Genomic DNA, 18,469 nt, shown 5'->3' with positions numbered 1-18,469 from the left:
ATTTTGGCTTCCAAAACTGCATCACAAAACCTGGCCGCGTGGCCGGACCCAAAAAGTGTGTTGATAGATAATTGCATGTAATATCACACCTCAAGCTCCGGTGGGAATTTATCATTTGCAGGTTTTTTTTTTGTTTTTGTTTTTTGCACCAAATATCACAATTTGCAACAAATGACTCATAAGGTGTGTGATGTATGGTATATTTTTTGGAAATGGTTTCTGGGAACAGTAATCATTTACTCCACCCCTTCCATTGAGCAAAAATGCAGAAAAATTTAAAAAAAAATTGTCAAAAGTTTATAAATTTGTCAAATATACTTATACACCAGAAAAGAGGGAGAGAGGCGCAAAAGGGTCTAAGGTGCAAACTTTTCATAAATATGGCACAATTTATAAAAATAAAGATATATATATATATATATATATATATATATATATAACCCTAATTTATTTTTTAAAAAAGTGGGGCAACTACAATGATAAATTAAAAAAAATATATAAATAAATAAATACATTATATATATATATATATATATATATATATATATTGTATTTATTTATTTATATATTTTTTTATCATTGTAGTTGTCCCACTTTTTTAAAAATAAATTAGGGATATATATATATATTTTTATATATGGTATATATATATATATATATATTAAAAAACACATACAACATTTTGTTAAATTATTAACATTTTAGGCATATTCTAATTATCAGATTAAATTAAAAGTACTTTTACCTACCAGCACACTCTGATATAACAAGAATCATCATGACCTATATTCATGCTTCCTACAGAACAAACAGACTATATACACTCCAATACTATTCATCTCACAATACAAAAAGAATAAGAAAAAAATAATGAAATTACATTTTTTGATAAATGCCCATCTCAGTAAAAGAATAAATTCCAAAATCGTAGTCCAAATAATGGCAAAAACCATCACTATTCCTGCCTACAAAATGAAAAAGATGATACGAAACTGGAAAACAAAACCAAAAAACCCTAAAAGACAAAAAAAAAGACAGTTCACAGGATCCCCCCAAGCCTGAATCATGAAATAAAAAATTACAGTAAACACCAATTTTTGCAGAGATTCACGTTTTTAAAGCTTGCGGATGGTTGAAATAGGAAAAAGGAAATTTACTAAGCGTTGCAAAGGAAATCTTGTTGCCTTCTATTGTGGCCGTGGGGGTGTTTCTTGCCCAACCCAAACTTATCTCTCTTGATAAAAAAAATGCAAAAAAAACCCCAGAATAACCCCCAAAAAAGTTGCCAACCAAAGGCTCGAGAGCGATAGAAGAGATTTGCCTCACCTTGATCGTACTTGCCATCCTGCTGATCAGTTTTATTGATTCTATATTAAAAGTGAAATAAAAATTTTTTGCCTCGCTCTGGACACAAAGTAGAATTTGATGGTGTTGTTTGGAGCGGATGAGATTGTGCGAGCTCCGGGAAATGAAGTCAGGCAATGACAGGAAGAGAGTCCTATTGGTGCTGGCCTATGTTACTCTAAGAAACAGGATATTTGGGAGAACCAAGATAAGAGAGCTTGAAAACAATGATGTTTTTCTTGATGATACGTGCTAGAAGATATATATTTATAATTTTTATTTTTTTTAAATGTCACATGCCCATGTCTGCTCAGGCAGGTGTGACAGAAGGCAATGCTCGGTGATATGTGAGTTCAGGCAGGATACAGATGCTTGGAATTGCCAGCCAACTTTTTTTCTCAGTTTATTGTAGCCTCTCCCTTGAGGATAAGGACATGTTTTGTGTTCGAAAAGGCAAAATTTTATGTCATTTTATGTTTCATATCCATTAGGTAGGAAGCTGTTCTAGGTTTTACATGGAAATTCTATATTGTAAGTGATGCCTTCATTTTTATTCATATTTTTGAATTAGAAGGTGAGACATTTAGTGTTGGCCAAAGACAAACGTTCAATGAGATACTTCTGGCGCCTGGCAATGTTGAACATATCCATAGTAATAAGTCAGAGCAACTGGACTTGTTGTATTATTATTTTTTTCTGGTCATCTCATTTAGAGTGGCTTGTACAAGAAATCTCCTGCATTAAATACTGGTGACTCAAGTTTCAGTCATGTAGGTATCGTGTTGATTGCATATGCTTGACTGAACCTATTAGGTAGGTACTTGTGGAGAGCTTTTCCAGGGATACAGGGTAGGTTGGTGTTCGCAGTAGACGGGTGTTTGGGCCAGTTAAGGCTAGTTTTACGCTAGAGTTAAAGAGTTGTCTCATCTGAGACAATAGGGGCATATCACTAGGATATGCCCCCATTGTCTGATAGGTGCGGGTCCCCGCGGTGAATGTGCGGTGTTCTCCCATTTACTTCTATGGGGAGCCGGTTTGGTGGTGGCGGCCGGACCGGAGTCCTCCAGTCATCACTTTATGGGCCTCCGTTCCCCATATACGCGTGGGTCCCAGCGGTGGGACCCACACCTATAACACAATGGGGGCATATCCTAGCGATATGCTCCCATTGTCTGAGATGAGACAACCCCTTTAAAGAGAAGCTACCTGGATTCGGCATTGCTGGATGCTACCCGATGCCTGTTGCACTGATTAACTATAATGGGGATCGGCGGGGAGCTAATCTGCATACCATTTTTCCCAGAGGAGCATTGCATGGCCTATAAGACTGCTTACAGCTACCAGGCTCTCTCCACAAGGAGAAACAGTGCTCATTACTAAACTGCATCACATATATATTAGCAAAATTCAATCCAGTTGTTTGACTAATTTGATTCGAGTCCAAATCAACTCTGCCTGAACCGGAAGTGCTCCAATCGGCAAGAAAATTCGTGTATGACGCTCTGAAGTCTCCTAAGGGTCCATTCACACGTCCGCAAAATGGGTCCGCATTTTTGCAGAGCAGGTGCGGACCCATTCATTTTCAATGGGGCCGGAATGTGCTGTCCGCATCCGCACTTCCGTTCCGCCCAAAAATAGAACATGTCCTATTCTTGCCCGCAATTGCGGACAAGAAAAGGCATTTTCTATGAGAGTGCCGGCGATGTGCGATCCGCAAAACACATACGGATGTGTGAATGGACCCTAAGACAATTTTTTTTTTCTCTCTAGTCTTTTTATTTTTTCATTACTTAGTTTTGTTTTGTTTTTTATTAATTTTACTTTCTCTACCTCTCTCTCTCTTCCAAATCGAATCACCCAAAATTCGGATTCAGGTGCAACTCAAATTTCTACAAAAATTTGGGTTGAATTCAGTTCAAATCGATTCGCTTACCTCTGGTCAATGTATGACAACGTTACATGCTCACACTGCTATTTAGTCACTGTATGGTACTGTCATTTGGCAATTTATGATGCCATAATGTAAACACCATATAGCACTATTCTAAGCTATATTACTCTATACTTTATTTTTTATTTTTTTATTTTAGGCACTTATATAGCTCTGACATATTCACAGACATTTGCATCATGCTGTCCCCAATGGGGCTCACAATCTAAGGTCCCTATCAGTATGTCTTTGGAGTGTGGGAGGAAACCGGAGAACCCGGAGGAAACCCAAGCAAACACAGGGAGAACATACAAACTCCATGCAGATGTTGTCCTTGGTCGGATTCGAACCCAGGACCCCAGGGCTACTTTATCACAATGTTGTATGGCACTATTATGTAGGCATTGTGTTGTATTGTCACTGTATGGCAGCATATTGTACTGTAAGCACTTTGGCACTATATTATTGCAGGGACCATATGGCGCTATATTGATCTCGGCTTCCAGAAAAAAAGCCCCTCTGTCCACAAATACCACAAGGAAGATGGGAGCTCCTGGGTTATTTCATGTCTTCCTCCTAGGATATCAGACCAGCTGTAGGAGGGAGGGCGAGTTTTATTTTTTATATTGTATCACAAGTATTTTTTTTTAACTTTAGATTGTGATTATCTGTTAAAACAGAAACAGGGCTCCAAAGTATTTTAGGAGTAAAATGGGAAAGCTATAATTCATTCACTGGGTGATAAGAAAGTTGTCAGAAGCGAGACACATTTTCTGGCGTACCGTACCTCAGCCCACAATTCTGCAGATAAAAAGTTATTTCCCAAAAATAGAAAGTGCATATGATGGAAAGACGCTGCAGGCTAGGAACTGTACGGCTTTATAGATGACCGTTCTAGTGGTTGGAAACCATAGTCATGTAGATATCCTAGAGGGGAACTCTTCATAGGGGTCTATTAGGAGGAGCGTAGGTGGTCAAGGCCTATTCTGATGGGGGGTTAGTCTTCACAAGCTCGAAAGCTAGGTATTAGTATTTTTCTGTTTTGTTGTGGCAGCCATTGTTACAAAGGCTGACAGCAGGAAGTGCCGCCATATTGATTCTATCAATAAAAATGGCTGCACTTCCTGTTATTTCTTTTACCAAAAAACACAAAAGTACTAATAACTCTGTAAGAAAATAAAACATAACCAAACTTTGGGTACTTCTTGAGCATTTCATTTACTAATTGCCAATTTTGAAGGGCTTTTCTATGATTACTATGGTGTTTTACAGATATGCTCATGTAGTTGCTTACCTCATGTCAATGTTCCCCATACCTATCAAGTCTTTAGGTATTGGAGCTCTCTTCCTTCGTTAGGCATAATCAATGGATTAGTTTAGGTCAGACTCATTCCCTAACTTGCTCTTCCTAATCTCTCCTCTAGGGGGCGTTTAACATATTCAATGGCTATACGGCCACTTATAAGGTCAATACAAGACATATAGCAATAGAATAGCCAAGAGAGAGCGCCACCTTGTGGATGAAATCGCACTGAAGAATTAAGAATTCTGTTCCACCCTGTGCTCTGTATGGTAGATATGGAGCGCCATTGCCTTCTGAATACTGCTCCATGACATATAAACAAGGGGAGACGGTGCCGGGACGCGCCGGGAGCTGGAACCAGAACTTGTTTAACATTATGTAGAGACAAATAACTGCAGGATAAGAGCTATTCTTGTCTTCAATCTTTATCTGCAAGATTGAAATAGTAAAATAGAGGATGTGCACGAGAGGTCGCATCCTGTCATCTGCGCTGTGGACGCGGTGCGGTGAGATAACGCTGTATTGTTTTCTTATCGCTTCCCCCACATAAACACATACAAGATACATTTAGCTTCTAGTGTGAGAAGAGCAGCCTTGCCTGGGCTCAAGGGGTTAAAAGCACACAATAGGAGAGCCCACGACAGGACATGCTTTATGGGCAGCCTTCTATGTTAATAAGGAGTAACTGCTTTTCTTTCCTCAGGTTTTTGCCTCCAGATTATTTATTTTGTGCTTCTAAAATAAGTTTCTTCTAATCCTTGGTAGCTATTTAACGAGGCAATTAGTCACCTGGGCACTGGTCCCTTTAATCTGGGCAATTAGGCAGAGATACAGGGCCGCATCCAAGCATCCCTGGTGGCCTAGGGTAGTAGAGGGGTTAAAACCTGTACCCCTGATGGTCCAGCTCAGTGAAGGGGGTTAATGCTAGAATCCCTGGTGGTCTAGGGTAGTACAGGTATTAACAACCCTGGTGAATTGTCAACATACCTGCTGGTCTAGGGCAGTGAAAGAGATAAAGTCAATATTCCCAGTGGTCTAGGGCAGTGAAGGGTTTAATGTCAGTACACCTGATAGCCTAGGGCAGTGAAGAGTTTCATGTCAGTATACCTGGTGGTCTAGGGCAGTAAAAGGGTTAATGTTAGTATCATGATGGTGTAGGCACAGCTAAGTGCTTATTAATGTCAGTTGTCAGTATATCTGGTTCTCCATGGCAGTGAAGTGGTTAATATTTGTATACCTGGTGGTCGTGGGAAGTGAAAGGGTTTAATGTCATTATACCTGGGGGGTCTAGGCCAGTGAAGGGTTTAATTACATTATACGGGGTCTAGGGCAGTAAAAGGGATAATTTTAGTATCATGACGGTGTAGGGCAGTGAAGCTCTTAATGTCAGTATAGCTGGTGGTCTAGGGCAGTGAAGGTGTTTTCAGTATACCTGGTGCTCTATGGCAGGGAGGTAGTTATCTTTGTATACCTGGTTGTAGTGGACAGTTAAAGGGTTAATGCCAGTATACCTGATAGTCTAGGGCAGTAAGGGGGTTAAAATTAGTATACCTGGTGGTCTGACAAGTGAAGGGTTTAATGACGTTATACTTTGGGGTCTAGGGCTGTGCTTCCCAACTCAGTCCTCAAGTCCTCCCAGAAGTTCATGTTTTCAGGTGGTTGTACAGTGTGGCCTGCCCGGGGGGGAAGGGTATCCACATGGTGCAATTGTACTTGAGATTTCACACAATAGCAAGTACAGGTGCGGGCAGGCAATCGGCACATGGATCCAGTGACTGGATTGCACCATGTACGGGCACCCTTCAGAATTTCCTTAGTATTGCAAATGTGATGCCATTATTGTCAGTGTCTCAGAAATTGCCACAGGTGTCCTCACTACAGGATAGCCTCAAGTCATAATCTGTTGGGGGGTTGGGGGGCACATGAAATCTGGAGTTGAGAAACACTGGTCTAGGGTAGTCAGGTTGGTAATTCCAGTATCCCTGGTGATCTAGAGCAGTGAAGGATCCCTAGTGGTTCAGGACAGCGAAGGCATTAAGGTAAGGATTCATGGTGGTCTTCCAAGCTTCAGCGTTGTTCTGGCTGTAACAGGAGGCTCAACACAGATGGGGATAGAGAGGACCGTGCAGCTGCACAACTCAATCTATGATGGTGCAGAGTGACTCAGGAACGCTCTACCCGATCATTAATGGGAGAACTCAGGAAGCCTCTAGCAGGAGCCACATTCCAGTAGGGATATGCAGCTTCTTCTACTGTGCAGCTCAGAGAGAACAGTGGTCAGCACCTTTTTGCCGATTTATTCTCACATTTCCATAACAGAGGAATAAAACAATGATGCAGATTCCTAAGAAATAATTCTTCAGAATTATTACTGTATTTTTTGCCCCATAAGACACACTTTTTTCCCCCAAAGTGGGGGAAAATGTCACTGCGTCTTATGGGGTGAATACTATTGAATGCTTCTAATATGGAAGCACTCATAAGTACCAGAGGACCGGTAAGAGGTGAATGCAGCGCTCCCCAGGCTCTATACTCGCCGCTTCCTGGTCCTCTGCTGTCAGCTGTGCTGTGGCTGCGCACAGCGTGAGGGCGCTCTGTGACGACGGCAGGAAGGAGAGAGCGCCAGCGGTAAGGAAAGGCAGTGTCCGGAGCAGGAGAGGTAAGTGGATTTTTTATTTTATGTGATCTGAGGCTGGGGGCTGATGAAATAAGGCATGGCGGCTGATAAAAGAGGCATGGGGCTGATATATGGCTGGGAGCTGATATATGGATAGGGACTTATTTGAGGCTGGGGGCTGATATAAGCTATGGGAGATTTATCTCAGGTCTGAATGGGGGGGGGGGGTCTTATTTATATTGGGGCTCTTATCTGAGGTCTAATTGGAGGTCATTCACATTGGGGTCTGAGCTGAGGTCTGATCTGAGGTCTTATTGGGGACTTATTAACATTGGGGGTCTGATCTGAGGTATGTTTGAGGGTCTTATTAACATTGGGGGTCTGATTGGTGCTGTGAGTTGAGGTCTGATTAACATTGGGGGTCTGATCTGAGGTATGATTGAGGGTCTTATTAACATTGGGGGTCTGATTACTGGTCTGATCTGAGGTTAAATGAAAAATATTTTTTTCTTATTTTCCTCCTCTAAAACCTAGGTGCGTCTTATGGGCCGGTGCGTCTTATAGGGTGAAAAATACGGTACTTCATGACCAACAAAAGCATTTAGTAACGCAGACATATCAGGAGTGGTGACGGATATTCTTCACGAGGAGTAGTAAAGTGTTGTTATCCAGTTTTCCCATACAATCCAGTAATTATCTCTTGCCTGTAATCAGTATTGCTTATGATTAGGGCAGAGTTACAGATTAATTACGTCACTTGCGTCCTCATAGCCTGGTCACATCAAAGTGAAGTATTCAGGAGCCAGAACAAAGGATGACTCGGCCGCCAGTGATCTCAACGGGAGTGGAAAACACAGGAAGGACTATTATGCTTCCCCCCCCCATGCTGACCCAGTCAATACAGATCAGCTCTGCCATCATCGTGATTTAGACTCCAGTTTATTAAGCCTTTTATGAATTGTTCTGATACAGTATTGACATGTACTAATACCCACAGGGGGCAATTGTTAACTTCTTGATTCCCGCGGATGTGAAGTGGCTCCTCAAACTGGGGATGAGAAGCAGAGGGGTAACTAGGGTTTTCTTCTGCTGGGGCAATTTACTACCCTAGCTCTGTACCTAAATACCCTGGCTAGGGCAGAATGGCACCTAAGGTATGCTTTTCCCACTGGGCCGTGCAGCAAAGACGGGCAAATGATGAGTGGTTCTACCCTTAAAAGGAATCTGTCAGCAGTTTTGACCATGCTAAACTGCTGACAGCACTAGGAAAGGGTTGGGGAGAGCAGTACTAGCATGCCTTTTGTGGAGCTTTCATCATCAGAGTTAGTGTATGCTTTTATTCTGCCATACTCTGCTTTTGCAAGTGTCCAGGAGGCGGAGCCTCACCGTGAAGTGTTCTCTGCATTGTACTGCTTCACAGCCTCTCCCCTTTGATTGACAGCTAAAGCATCCAACCAATACAGCTGTTACTAGAGCAGGGGGAGGGGCTGTCAACCAGCTCAATGCAGAGAGCACTTTACAGAGAGGCTGCGCCTGCTGGGCACTTGCAAAAGCAGAGTATGGCAGAATAAAAGTTCTTATTCACACTACTCCTGATAATAAGACCTCCACAAAATGTATGTTTGTACTTATGTCTCCTGCACTTGCCTAGTATTGTCAGCAGTTTAGCGCGGTCAAAGCTGCTGACAGATGCTTTATTAATATTCCGGTCACTGCTTCCAATTACACAATTTTATTTCCATGTCACGGGGCCAATTTTGAATAAAACATGTTAATCAGCGCACCGATTGAAGACAAAGACAATCACTTACTCAATTTCAAACCCAGGACCCTAATGCTGTAAAACAACTGCTTACCTTCTGAGCCATCATGCTGTCCTACCCACTGAGCATCAAGCTATTCTACCACTGAGCATCATGCTGTCCTACCTACAGATCCACCATTTTGTTCTGCCCATTAAGCCACCTTCCTGTTCTAAGTACTGAGCCATGCTTTCATCTCTAATGATCCACTATGCAGTCTTACCCACTGAGTCACCATGCTGTCTTATGTAGTGAGCTATTATCCTGACCTACCCATTGTCACCGTGTTGCCCTAACTATTGAGCCACCATGCTGCCCTATTGATTCACCACATTGCCCTACCCACTGAACCACCATGCTGTTCTATTTATCCACCATGTTGTCCTACCCACTGAGTATCATGCTTTCCTACCCACTGAGCCACCATGCTGTCCTAACCAATGAGCCACCATGATGTCCTACTTACAAATCCACCACACTGTTCTACCCACTAAGCCTCCTTTCTGTTCTACACACTCAGCCACTATGTGAGCCCATCTAGTAAGTCACCATGATGCCCTGTTGATCCACCATGCTATCCGGCTCACTGAGTCATCATATTGTCTTATTGTCCTATATTGCCACCATGCTGTCCTGCCCGTCATGTTATCATTATTTTCTGCCCGCTGAGCCACCATGCTGTCAGTACGAGCCATGCTATTGTACCTACTGATCCACAATTTAGTCTTACCCACTGAGCCACCATGCTGTCTTACGTAGTGAGCCATTATTCTGTCCTACTTATGTAGTCACCATGTTGCCCTAACCATTGAGCCACCATGCTGCCCTATTGATTCACCACATTGTTCTATCCACTGAGCCACCATGCTGTTCTATTTAATCACCACATTTTCCTACCCACTGAGCCACCATGTTGTTTAATCCACTGAGCCACCATACAGCACTACCTACTGAGCCACCACAGTGTCCAACCAAACAGGACCGCCTTGCTGTCCTACCCTCTGAGCCACCATGCTGCCTTACTCACTGAGCCACCATTCTGCCCTATCCACTGTCTGTAATCTTGTGACATAGCTAAATCTCTCAAGTCCTATGAAAAAAGTTTTCTCGGACCTCAGATAAACAATTCTCTTCATAACCTCAAACCATTTTATCAGCGCATCGAACCATGAAATTCTATCACATTTCTGCATTTTTTTACTGATAGACGTCTGTAGGACGGGAGTTCACTAGAGGGCGCCACACACTCTCCTAACTGTGCCTCAATATTGTGTTTATTACACAGAAGTCTGGGAGACAACCGTCTGGGCGCAAACATAAAACCTCAGAGGTCACCTGCTCAGTGGCAGAAAGTTCTAATAAACTAAGAACATCTTTCATTTCTTCTCCATTTTTATTACATTTTTTTATTTTACTGCCAGATGATAATTAAAAGGGGCTTTCTTTAATCCAGATTCTAACAAGATGCAGAACTGGAGGAATCAGTCGCCCGGCAGAACCCCCCCCCCCCCCCATAGTCTTATCAAAGAATCCTCTCCCATATTGCGAAAGCTGTTTTGCATTTTCGGCCTTTCTCGTCAAGGATGGAAAGACTTCTGGTGTCTTATGGCCGCCTGCTTGCCGTATGATCACATCTGTAGACCATCCCCCGAGTGTAGCCTTCCAAATTCTTCTACTACACGTGTGGCTCCAAGTCGTATCCTCAGTGAACTTCGGGTGAAGATATGGGGATAGCCCACCAAGCGCGTCAATCACATGTCATCCATGGCCTAGCGCCTGCCGTTAATCAGTCTCGCTGAGGATTTGGCTCTGTTGCAGAACTGGTCATGACCGATCAGGACCTTAGCTTGCCCATGTTAAAATATAATGACTAGTTGATGGGTATAAATAACACGAGGTGATATCATCGGTCCTCAAAATGAGAGGAGGCGCGGTCATCACTTAGCGCAGCAACATTGGCGCTCATTGCTGTCCGCTGCACCAAGCCGAAAATCTCTCTTTGGCTGTGGTTCTCCCATCTGCTTTCGATCTATTGTTTAGGTAAAGTCATATTTAGAAGCTTTCGAGTTAGTACCATGTCTCTGTTTTCCTGACATAGAGCTCCAAATCCCCTGCATAAAACTAATATGAATTTTAGCTGTCTGCAGTCACCACTAGAGGGAGCTTACTGCATATTGTTTTATTATTGAGTTCGGCGTATAACAGTATGCAGTAAAATCCCTCTAGTGGTGGCTGCAGGCAACGAGAATAATAGTATACAGTAAGCACCCTCTAGTGGTGGCTGCAGGCAACCAAAATAACAGTATGCAGTAAGCTCCCTCTAGTGGTGGCTGCAGGCAGACAGAATAATAGTATACAGTAAGCACCCTCTAGTGGTGGCTGCAGGCAGACAGAATAATAGTATACAGTAAGCACCCTCTAGTGGTGGCTGCAGGCAACCAAAATAACAGTATGCAGTAAGCTCCTCCTAGCAGTGGCCACAGACAGAAAGAATTACAGAATGTATGAAGCTCCTTCTAGTGGTGGCCGCAAGAAACCAAAACAACAGTATACAGTAAGTTCCCTCAAATGGTGGCCACAGGCAACCAGCATAACAGTATGCAGTAAGCTCCCTCTAGTAATGGCCACAGCTAATCAAAATAACAGTATACAGTAAGCTCCTTCTAGTGGCGGCTGCTGGCAACCAAATAATAGTATACAGTTAGCACCCTCTAGTGGTGGCTGCAGGCAACAAGAATAACAGTATGCAGTAAGCTCCATCTAGTGGTGGCTTCAGGCAGCAAGAATAACAGTATGCAGTAAGCTCCCTCTAGTGGTGGCTGCAGGCAGCCAGAATAACAGTATGCAGTAAGCTCCCTCTAGTGGTGGCTGCAGGCAGTCATATGATATCTGAGAGAGGCAGGGCAGATGTGATACCTGGAGAAAAGTGTTACCTGAAAGGGGGGAGTTGATTTCTGGAAATGGTGGGGATAATATGTGGTGGTGGTGAATTAGATTAGGAGAGGTGGGGGGCAGAGGGGTGCAAAGGGGTGAATTTTCCGACCTTTGGAAAATAAAAAGGAAAGGTGGAATCTGATTGGCTATTATGATCATTTCTACGATCATTCATCCCCATACAGTTTCATAGTTTGTCGGCAGAACATCCCTGTTTACAGGAGGAGATCTGCTGCCGATAAACAGGGATTTCTGGTGCCGCATGAAAGATACTGTCAGCTGAAAAACAAGCATTTTATGTTGGATGCTCGACAGCAGCTTTACATGGGCTAATGATCGGGAAGGATCGGTCACAGGAATGTTCATTCCCTTTAATTGACCCGAGGGTGGGTCGGTGTAAAAGGGACCTTAACCTTGAAGTAGATTTAAGAATACGGGTAAATTAGAGAAACATTAATGTGAGTTCTGGACCGAGCTCGAAGGTTCACTGGACTCAAAATGTGAAGTTAATTCCGGGCAATCGGGAGCATTCGTTCTCATACCTAATACTAATCCAAAACCAACAAGGTGCATGCCGAAGGCCAAATATTCCACATAATCTAAACAGAGAGGTTAAAATATCTACTAGACTTGTAAAAATAGCATCTTCTACACACCCATACACCCACGCCCCATCTCAGTATTGGTTGTCACCCTAAACCCCTGCTTTCTTCATTTAGACGCAGCATGTGACACATGCTCTTAAAGTCATACTTCACCTTAAACCAGCCTGTAGACAGAGATCTTATTATTATCCGTGTCTAGATATAGAAATTGGGATTCGGGAAAGAAAATGACCAAAAATGTAATTTCCTAGAGTAAAATTCAGGGCAATGATGCAAAGGGCCAAAAAAAACTCTATTGCCCTCTAGTGGTAAGTGGGAGAATTACCCAAGAAGAAATTTAGATCATCTCCTGCCCTCCTTGACTAGAAAAACCTATTCTTAGGGCTCATACACACGGCCGTTCCGTGCATTGGGGAGTGCAATTTGCACAGCAAACATCCGTGCGGCGGCCGGGACGGATCGAGACCCATTTAACTTGAACATGTTCAATTTTTTTGCGGTGCAGAGGCATGGACAGGAACACCACGTATATATATATGTTCCATAGACGCAGCGTGTATAATGTACTGCTACGGGGCCCATGAGATGAGAGGTGAGGGTAACGATAACAAGTGAAGTAGGAAACCAACTAATGCTAACCATGCCCTGATCTTCTTCAGGAGATGAAGGGTGTCAAAGGGTTACAAGCCTAGCAGTCCTATACTTAGATGTTTGGGCATAATGGCGAAACAGCACCAGCAGAGGGCCCCATTTTGGGTCTTGTTATGGGAGTCTAGGACCCTTTCTTCTGTAAACATTACTAGTTCCACTGGAGACGGGAATTCTGTTTTAACAAAAGACTTAACTCAACCCTGAACTGATTTCTGATTGGGGGTCTAATTTACATTGGGGGTTTGATCTGAGGTCTGAATGGGGGGGTCTGAGCTGGGGTGTAATTAACATTGGAGTTCTGATCTGAGGTCTGTTTGGGGGTCTGATTAACATTGGGGGTCTGAACTGAAGTCTGGGGGTCTGGTTTGGGGTTTCTGATTAACATTGGAGGTTTGATCTGTGATCTGTTTGGGGGGCCGATTAACATTGGGGGTCTGAACTGAAGTCTGTTTGGGGGTCTGATTTGGGGTTTCTGATTAACATTGGAGGTCTGATCTGTGATCTGTTTGGGGGTCTGATTAACATTAAGGGTCTGATCTGAGGTCTGTTTGGGGTTCTGATTAACATTGGTGGTCCGATGTGAGGTCTTTTTTGGGGGTTCTGAGCTGAGGTCTAATCAACATAGGGGGTCTGTGCTGAGGTCTGATATAAGGGTCTGATCTGAGGTCTGTTTGGGGGTCTGATTAACATTAGGGGTCTGATCTGAGGTCTGTTTGGGGTTCTGATTAACATTGGTGGTCCGATATGAGGTCTTTTTTGGGGGTTCTGAGCTGAGGTCTAATTAACATAGGGGGTCTGTGCTGAGGTCTGATATAAGGGTCTGATCTGAGGTCTGTTTGGGGGTCTGATTAACATTAGGGGTCTGATCTGAGGTCTGTTTGGGGTTCTGATTAACATTGGTGGTCCGATCTGAGGTCTTTTTGGGGCGGTTCTGAGCTGAGGTCTAATCAACATAGGAGGTCTGTGCTGAGGTCTGATATAAGGGTCTGATCTGAGGTCTGTTGAAAAATATTTAGTTTTTATTTTCCTCTAAACCTAGCTGTGTTTTATAGGGGAAAAATTACGGCAATTCAAAAGTTGTTATAACTGGGAAATGACATATATTCATTTGTCTACAAACACTAAAAGATTTACTACACAAAATGCTCTAGAATTATGATTTAATTTACTTCAAAATCCAACATCACTACACCGTTTTGTGGCAAAAAAAGAATTCTTAAAATGTAATTAACATGATTCTGCCATAATTTTGCCACAAAATATTGTTGTAAAGTAACCAATGACAGTGGTGTACCTCCAATAGCTGCTATGAGGCCCCTGGGGAAAAGAGGCCCGCAGTGAACCAAAGGCCTGCCCCTAATTACAAACCGGATTCCAAAAAAGTTGGGACACTATACAAATCGTGAATAAATACTGAATGCAATGATGTGGAGGTGCCAACTTCTAATATTTTATTCAGAATAGAACATAAATCACGGAACAAAAGTTTAAACTGAGAAAATGTACCATTTTAAGGGAAAAATATGTTGAATCAGAATTTCATGGTGTCAACAAATCCCCAAAAAGTTGGGACAAGGCCATTTTCACCACTGTGTGGCATCTCCCCTTCTTCTTACAACACTCAACAGACGTCTGGGGACCGAGGAGACCAGTTTCTCAAGTTTAGAAATAGGAATGCTCTCCCATTCTTGTCTAATACAGGCCTCTAACTGTTCAATCGTCTTGGGCCTTCTTTGTTGCACCTTCCTCTTTATGATGCGCCAAATGTTCTCTATAGGTGAAAGATCTGGACTGCAGACTGGCCATTTCAGTCCCCGGATCCTTCTCCTACGCAGCCATGATGTTGTGATTGATGCAGAATGTGGTCTGGCATTATCTTGTTGAAAAATGCAGGGTCTTCCCTGAAAGAGATGACGTCTGGATGGGAGCATATGTTGTTCTAGAACCTGAATATATTTTTCTGCATTGATGGTGCCTTTCCAGACATGCAAGCTGCCCATGCCACACGCACTCATGCAACCCCATACCATCAGAGATGCAGGCTTCTGAACTGAGCGTTGATAACAACTTGGGTTGTCCTTGTCCTCTTTGGTCCGGATGACATGGCGTCCCAGATTTCCAAAAAGAACTTCGAATCGTGACTCGTCTGACCACAGAACAGTCTTCCTATTTTGCCACACTCCATTTTAAATGATCCCTGGCCCAGTGAAAACGCCTGAGCTTGTGGATCTTGCTTAGAAATGGCTTCTTCTTTGCACTGTAGAGTTTCAGCTGGCAACGGCGGATGGCACGGTGGATTGTGTTCACTGACAATGGTTTCTGGAAGTATTCCTGAGCCCATTCTGTGATTTCCTTTACAGTAGCATTCCTGTTTGTGGTGCAGTGTCGTTTAAGGGCCCGGAGATCACGGGCATCCAGTATGGTTTTACGGCCTTGACCCTTACGCACAGAGATTGTTCCAGATTCTCTGAATCTTCGGATGATGTTATGCACAGTGGATGATGATAGATGCAAAGTCTTTGCAATTTTTCGCTGGGTAACACCTTTCTGATATTGCTCCACTATCTTTCTGCGCAACATTGTGGGAATTGGTGATCCTCTACCCATCTTGGCTTCTGAGAGACACTGCCACTCTGAGAAGCTCTTTTTATACCCGATCATGTTGCCAATTGACCTAATTAGTGTTAATTGGTCTTCCAGCTCTTCGTTATGCTCAAATTTACTTTTTCCAGCCTCTTATTGCTACTTGTCCCAACTTTTTGGGGATTTGTTGACACCGTGAAAATTTGAATCAACGTATTTTTCCTTTAAAATGATACATTTACTCGGATTAAACGTTTGATCTGTCATCTACGTTCTATTACAAATAAAATATTGACATTTGCCATCTCCACATCATTGCATTCAGTTTTTATTCACAATTTGTTTAGTGTCCCAACTTTTTTGGAATCCGGTTTGTACACTCATTACTGTCCAGCTCCAGTATATTATCCCTATCATGAGTGGAGAAAGCTAAAGGACCTGTTATGATGTAATCGCAGGTCCTGTACATCTAGTAAAGGAACTGCACAGAGCATCATCTTGGGTCCTTCAACCCCCAACATCATGGAGAAGAACTGCAGGATGAGCTATCCACTGAGAATAAAATGGAGGGGTAAGATGAGGTCCTCCTGCTTTCTCTTAATTTGCCCCCATTCCTTATTTTTATTCATATCTCACTCAAATACTGTATATAGTACTACAGACGGTTATAACCAATGTGCCTCACATAGTAACCATAATATATAACTGACCACATATATCTGTACACACTGCTTCTATTATACCTCGTACCTCACATATCAGTACACTGCTGTATATACTATATATCTGTACACACTGCACCTATTATACCTTGTACCTCACATATCAGTACACTGCTGTATATACTATATATCTGTACACACTGCACCTATTATACCTTGTACCTCACATATCAGTACACTGCTGTATATACTATATATCTGTACACACTGCACCTATTATACCTCGTACCTCACATATCAGTACACTGCTGTATATACTATATACCTGTACATACTGCATCTATTATTCCTCGTACCTCACATATAAGTACACTGCTGTATATACTATATATCTGTACACATTGCATCTATTATACCTCGTACCTCACATATCAGTACACTACTGTATATACTATATACCTGTGCACACTGCATATATTATACCTTGTACCTCACATATCAGTACACTGCTGTATATACTATATATCTGTACACACTGCACCTATTATACCGCGTACCTCACATATCAGTACACTACTGTATATACTATATATCTGTACACACTGCACCTATTATACCGCGTACCTCACATATCAGTACACTGCTGTATATACTATATACCTGTACACACTGCATCTATTATACCTCGTACCTCACATATCAGTACACTGCTGTATATACTATATAGCTGTACACACTGCACCTATTATACCTCGTACCTCACATATCAGTACACTGCTGTATATACTATATATCTGTACACACTGCACCTATTATACCTCGTACCTCACATATCAGTACACTGCTGTATATACTATATATCTGTACACACTGCACCTATTATACCTCGTACCTCACATATCAGTACACTGCTGTATATACTATATACCTGTACACACTGCACCTATTATACCTCGTACCTCACATATCAGTACACTGCTGTATATACTATATACCTGTACACACTGTATCTATTATACCTCATACCTCACATATCAGTACACTGCTGTATATACTATATACCTGTACACACTGCACCTATTATATCTCGTACCTCACATATCAGTACACTGCTGTATATACTATATATCTGTACACACTGCACCTATTATACCTCGTACCTCACATATCAGTACACTGCTGTATATACTATATACCTGTACACACTGTATCTATTATACCTCATACCTCACATATCAGTACACTGCTGTATATACTATATACCTGTACACACTGCACCTATTATATCTCGTACCTCACATATCAGTACACTGCTGTATATACTATATACCTGTACACACTGCATCTATTATACCTCGTACCTCACATATCAGTACACTGCTGTATATACTAGCCAGAAACAGGTAGGAGCTATGAATGGGGCATGGCATGGGGCCCAGTGATTTCTATGGACCAATGAACAGGAGGCAAGAGGAGCAAAGTGTCTAATCTGTAGCGAGTTTGGTCAAATCTATCACACAGCACGGGCCACTGCAATAACTGGCGCATCTTCTGCCTGCATGGTTTTAATTAATCTGTCTAAGGGTACTTTCACACTTGCGGTTTTCTTTTCCGGCATAGAGTTCCGTCACAGGGGCTCTATACCAGAACAGAACTGATCAGGCATATCCCCCTGCATTCTGAATGGAGAGTAATCCGTTCAGGATGCATCAGGATGTCTTCAGTTCTGTCTTTTTGACTGATCAGGCAAAAGAGAAAACCGTAGCATGCTACGGTTTTATCTCCGGCGAAAAAAACTGAAGACATGCCTGAATGCCGGATCCGGCGTTTTTCCCCATAGGAATGTATTAGTGCCGGATCCGGCATTCAAAATACCGGAAAGCCGGATCCGTCCTTTGGCCTGCGCATGCGCAGAACGGTAAAAATGTGAAAAAAAATACAAGTCAGATCCGTCTGTCTGCATGACAAGCGGAGAGACGGATCCGTTCTCTGCAATGCATTTGTGAGACAGATCCGAATCCGGATCCGTCTCACAAAT

General features: G+C 42.6%; 1 protein-coding gene across 2 annotated transcripts in view; it reads right to left on the bottom strand.

Moving 5' to 3' along the window:
• The window catches only part of ERG (ETS transcription factor ERG), a 223,991-nt gene that overhangs the window by 86,540 nt on the left and 118,982 nt on the right, over window positions 1-18,469 (bottom strand). The window contains exon 1 of one of the 2 annotated variants that reach the window (XM_044284372.1): window positions 1,327-1,460. The exons of the other annotated variant lie outside the window; for it this stretch is intronic. Coding sequence (XP_044140307.1) covers window positions 1,327-1,344 — 18 coding nt within the window. The 5' untranslated portion in view covers window positions 1,345-1,460. Of the gene's footprint in view, window positions 1-1,326; window positions 1,461-18,469 lie in introns of those variants that run through there. 2 annotated transcript variants of the gene reach the window in all.

This window comes from Bufo gargarizans, chromosome 3, assembly GCF_014858855.1.
Source record: "Bufo gargarizans isolate SCDJY-AF-19 chromosome 3, ASM1485885v1, whole genome shotgun sequence".
Taxonomy (NCBI): Eukaryota; Metazoa; Chordata; class Amphibia; order Anura; family Bufonidae; genus Bufo; species Bufo gargarizans.
Note: the sequence above shows the minus strand (reverse complement) of the source record. Positions and strands in the feature narration are given on the sequence as shown.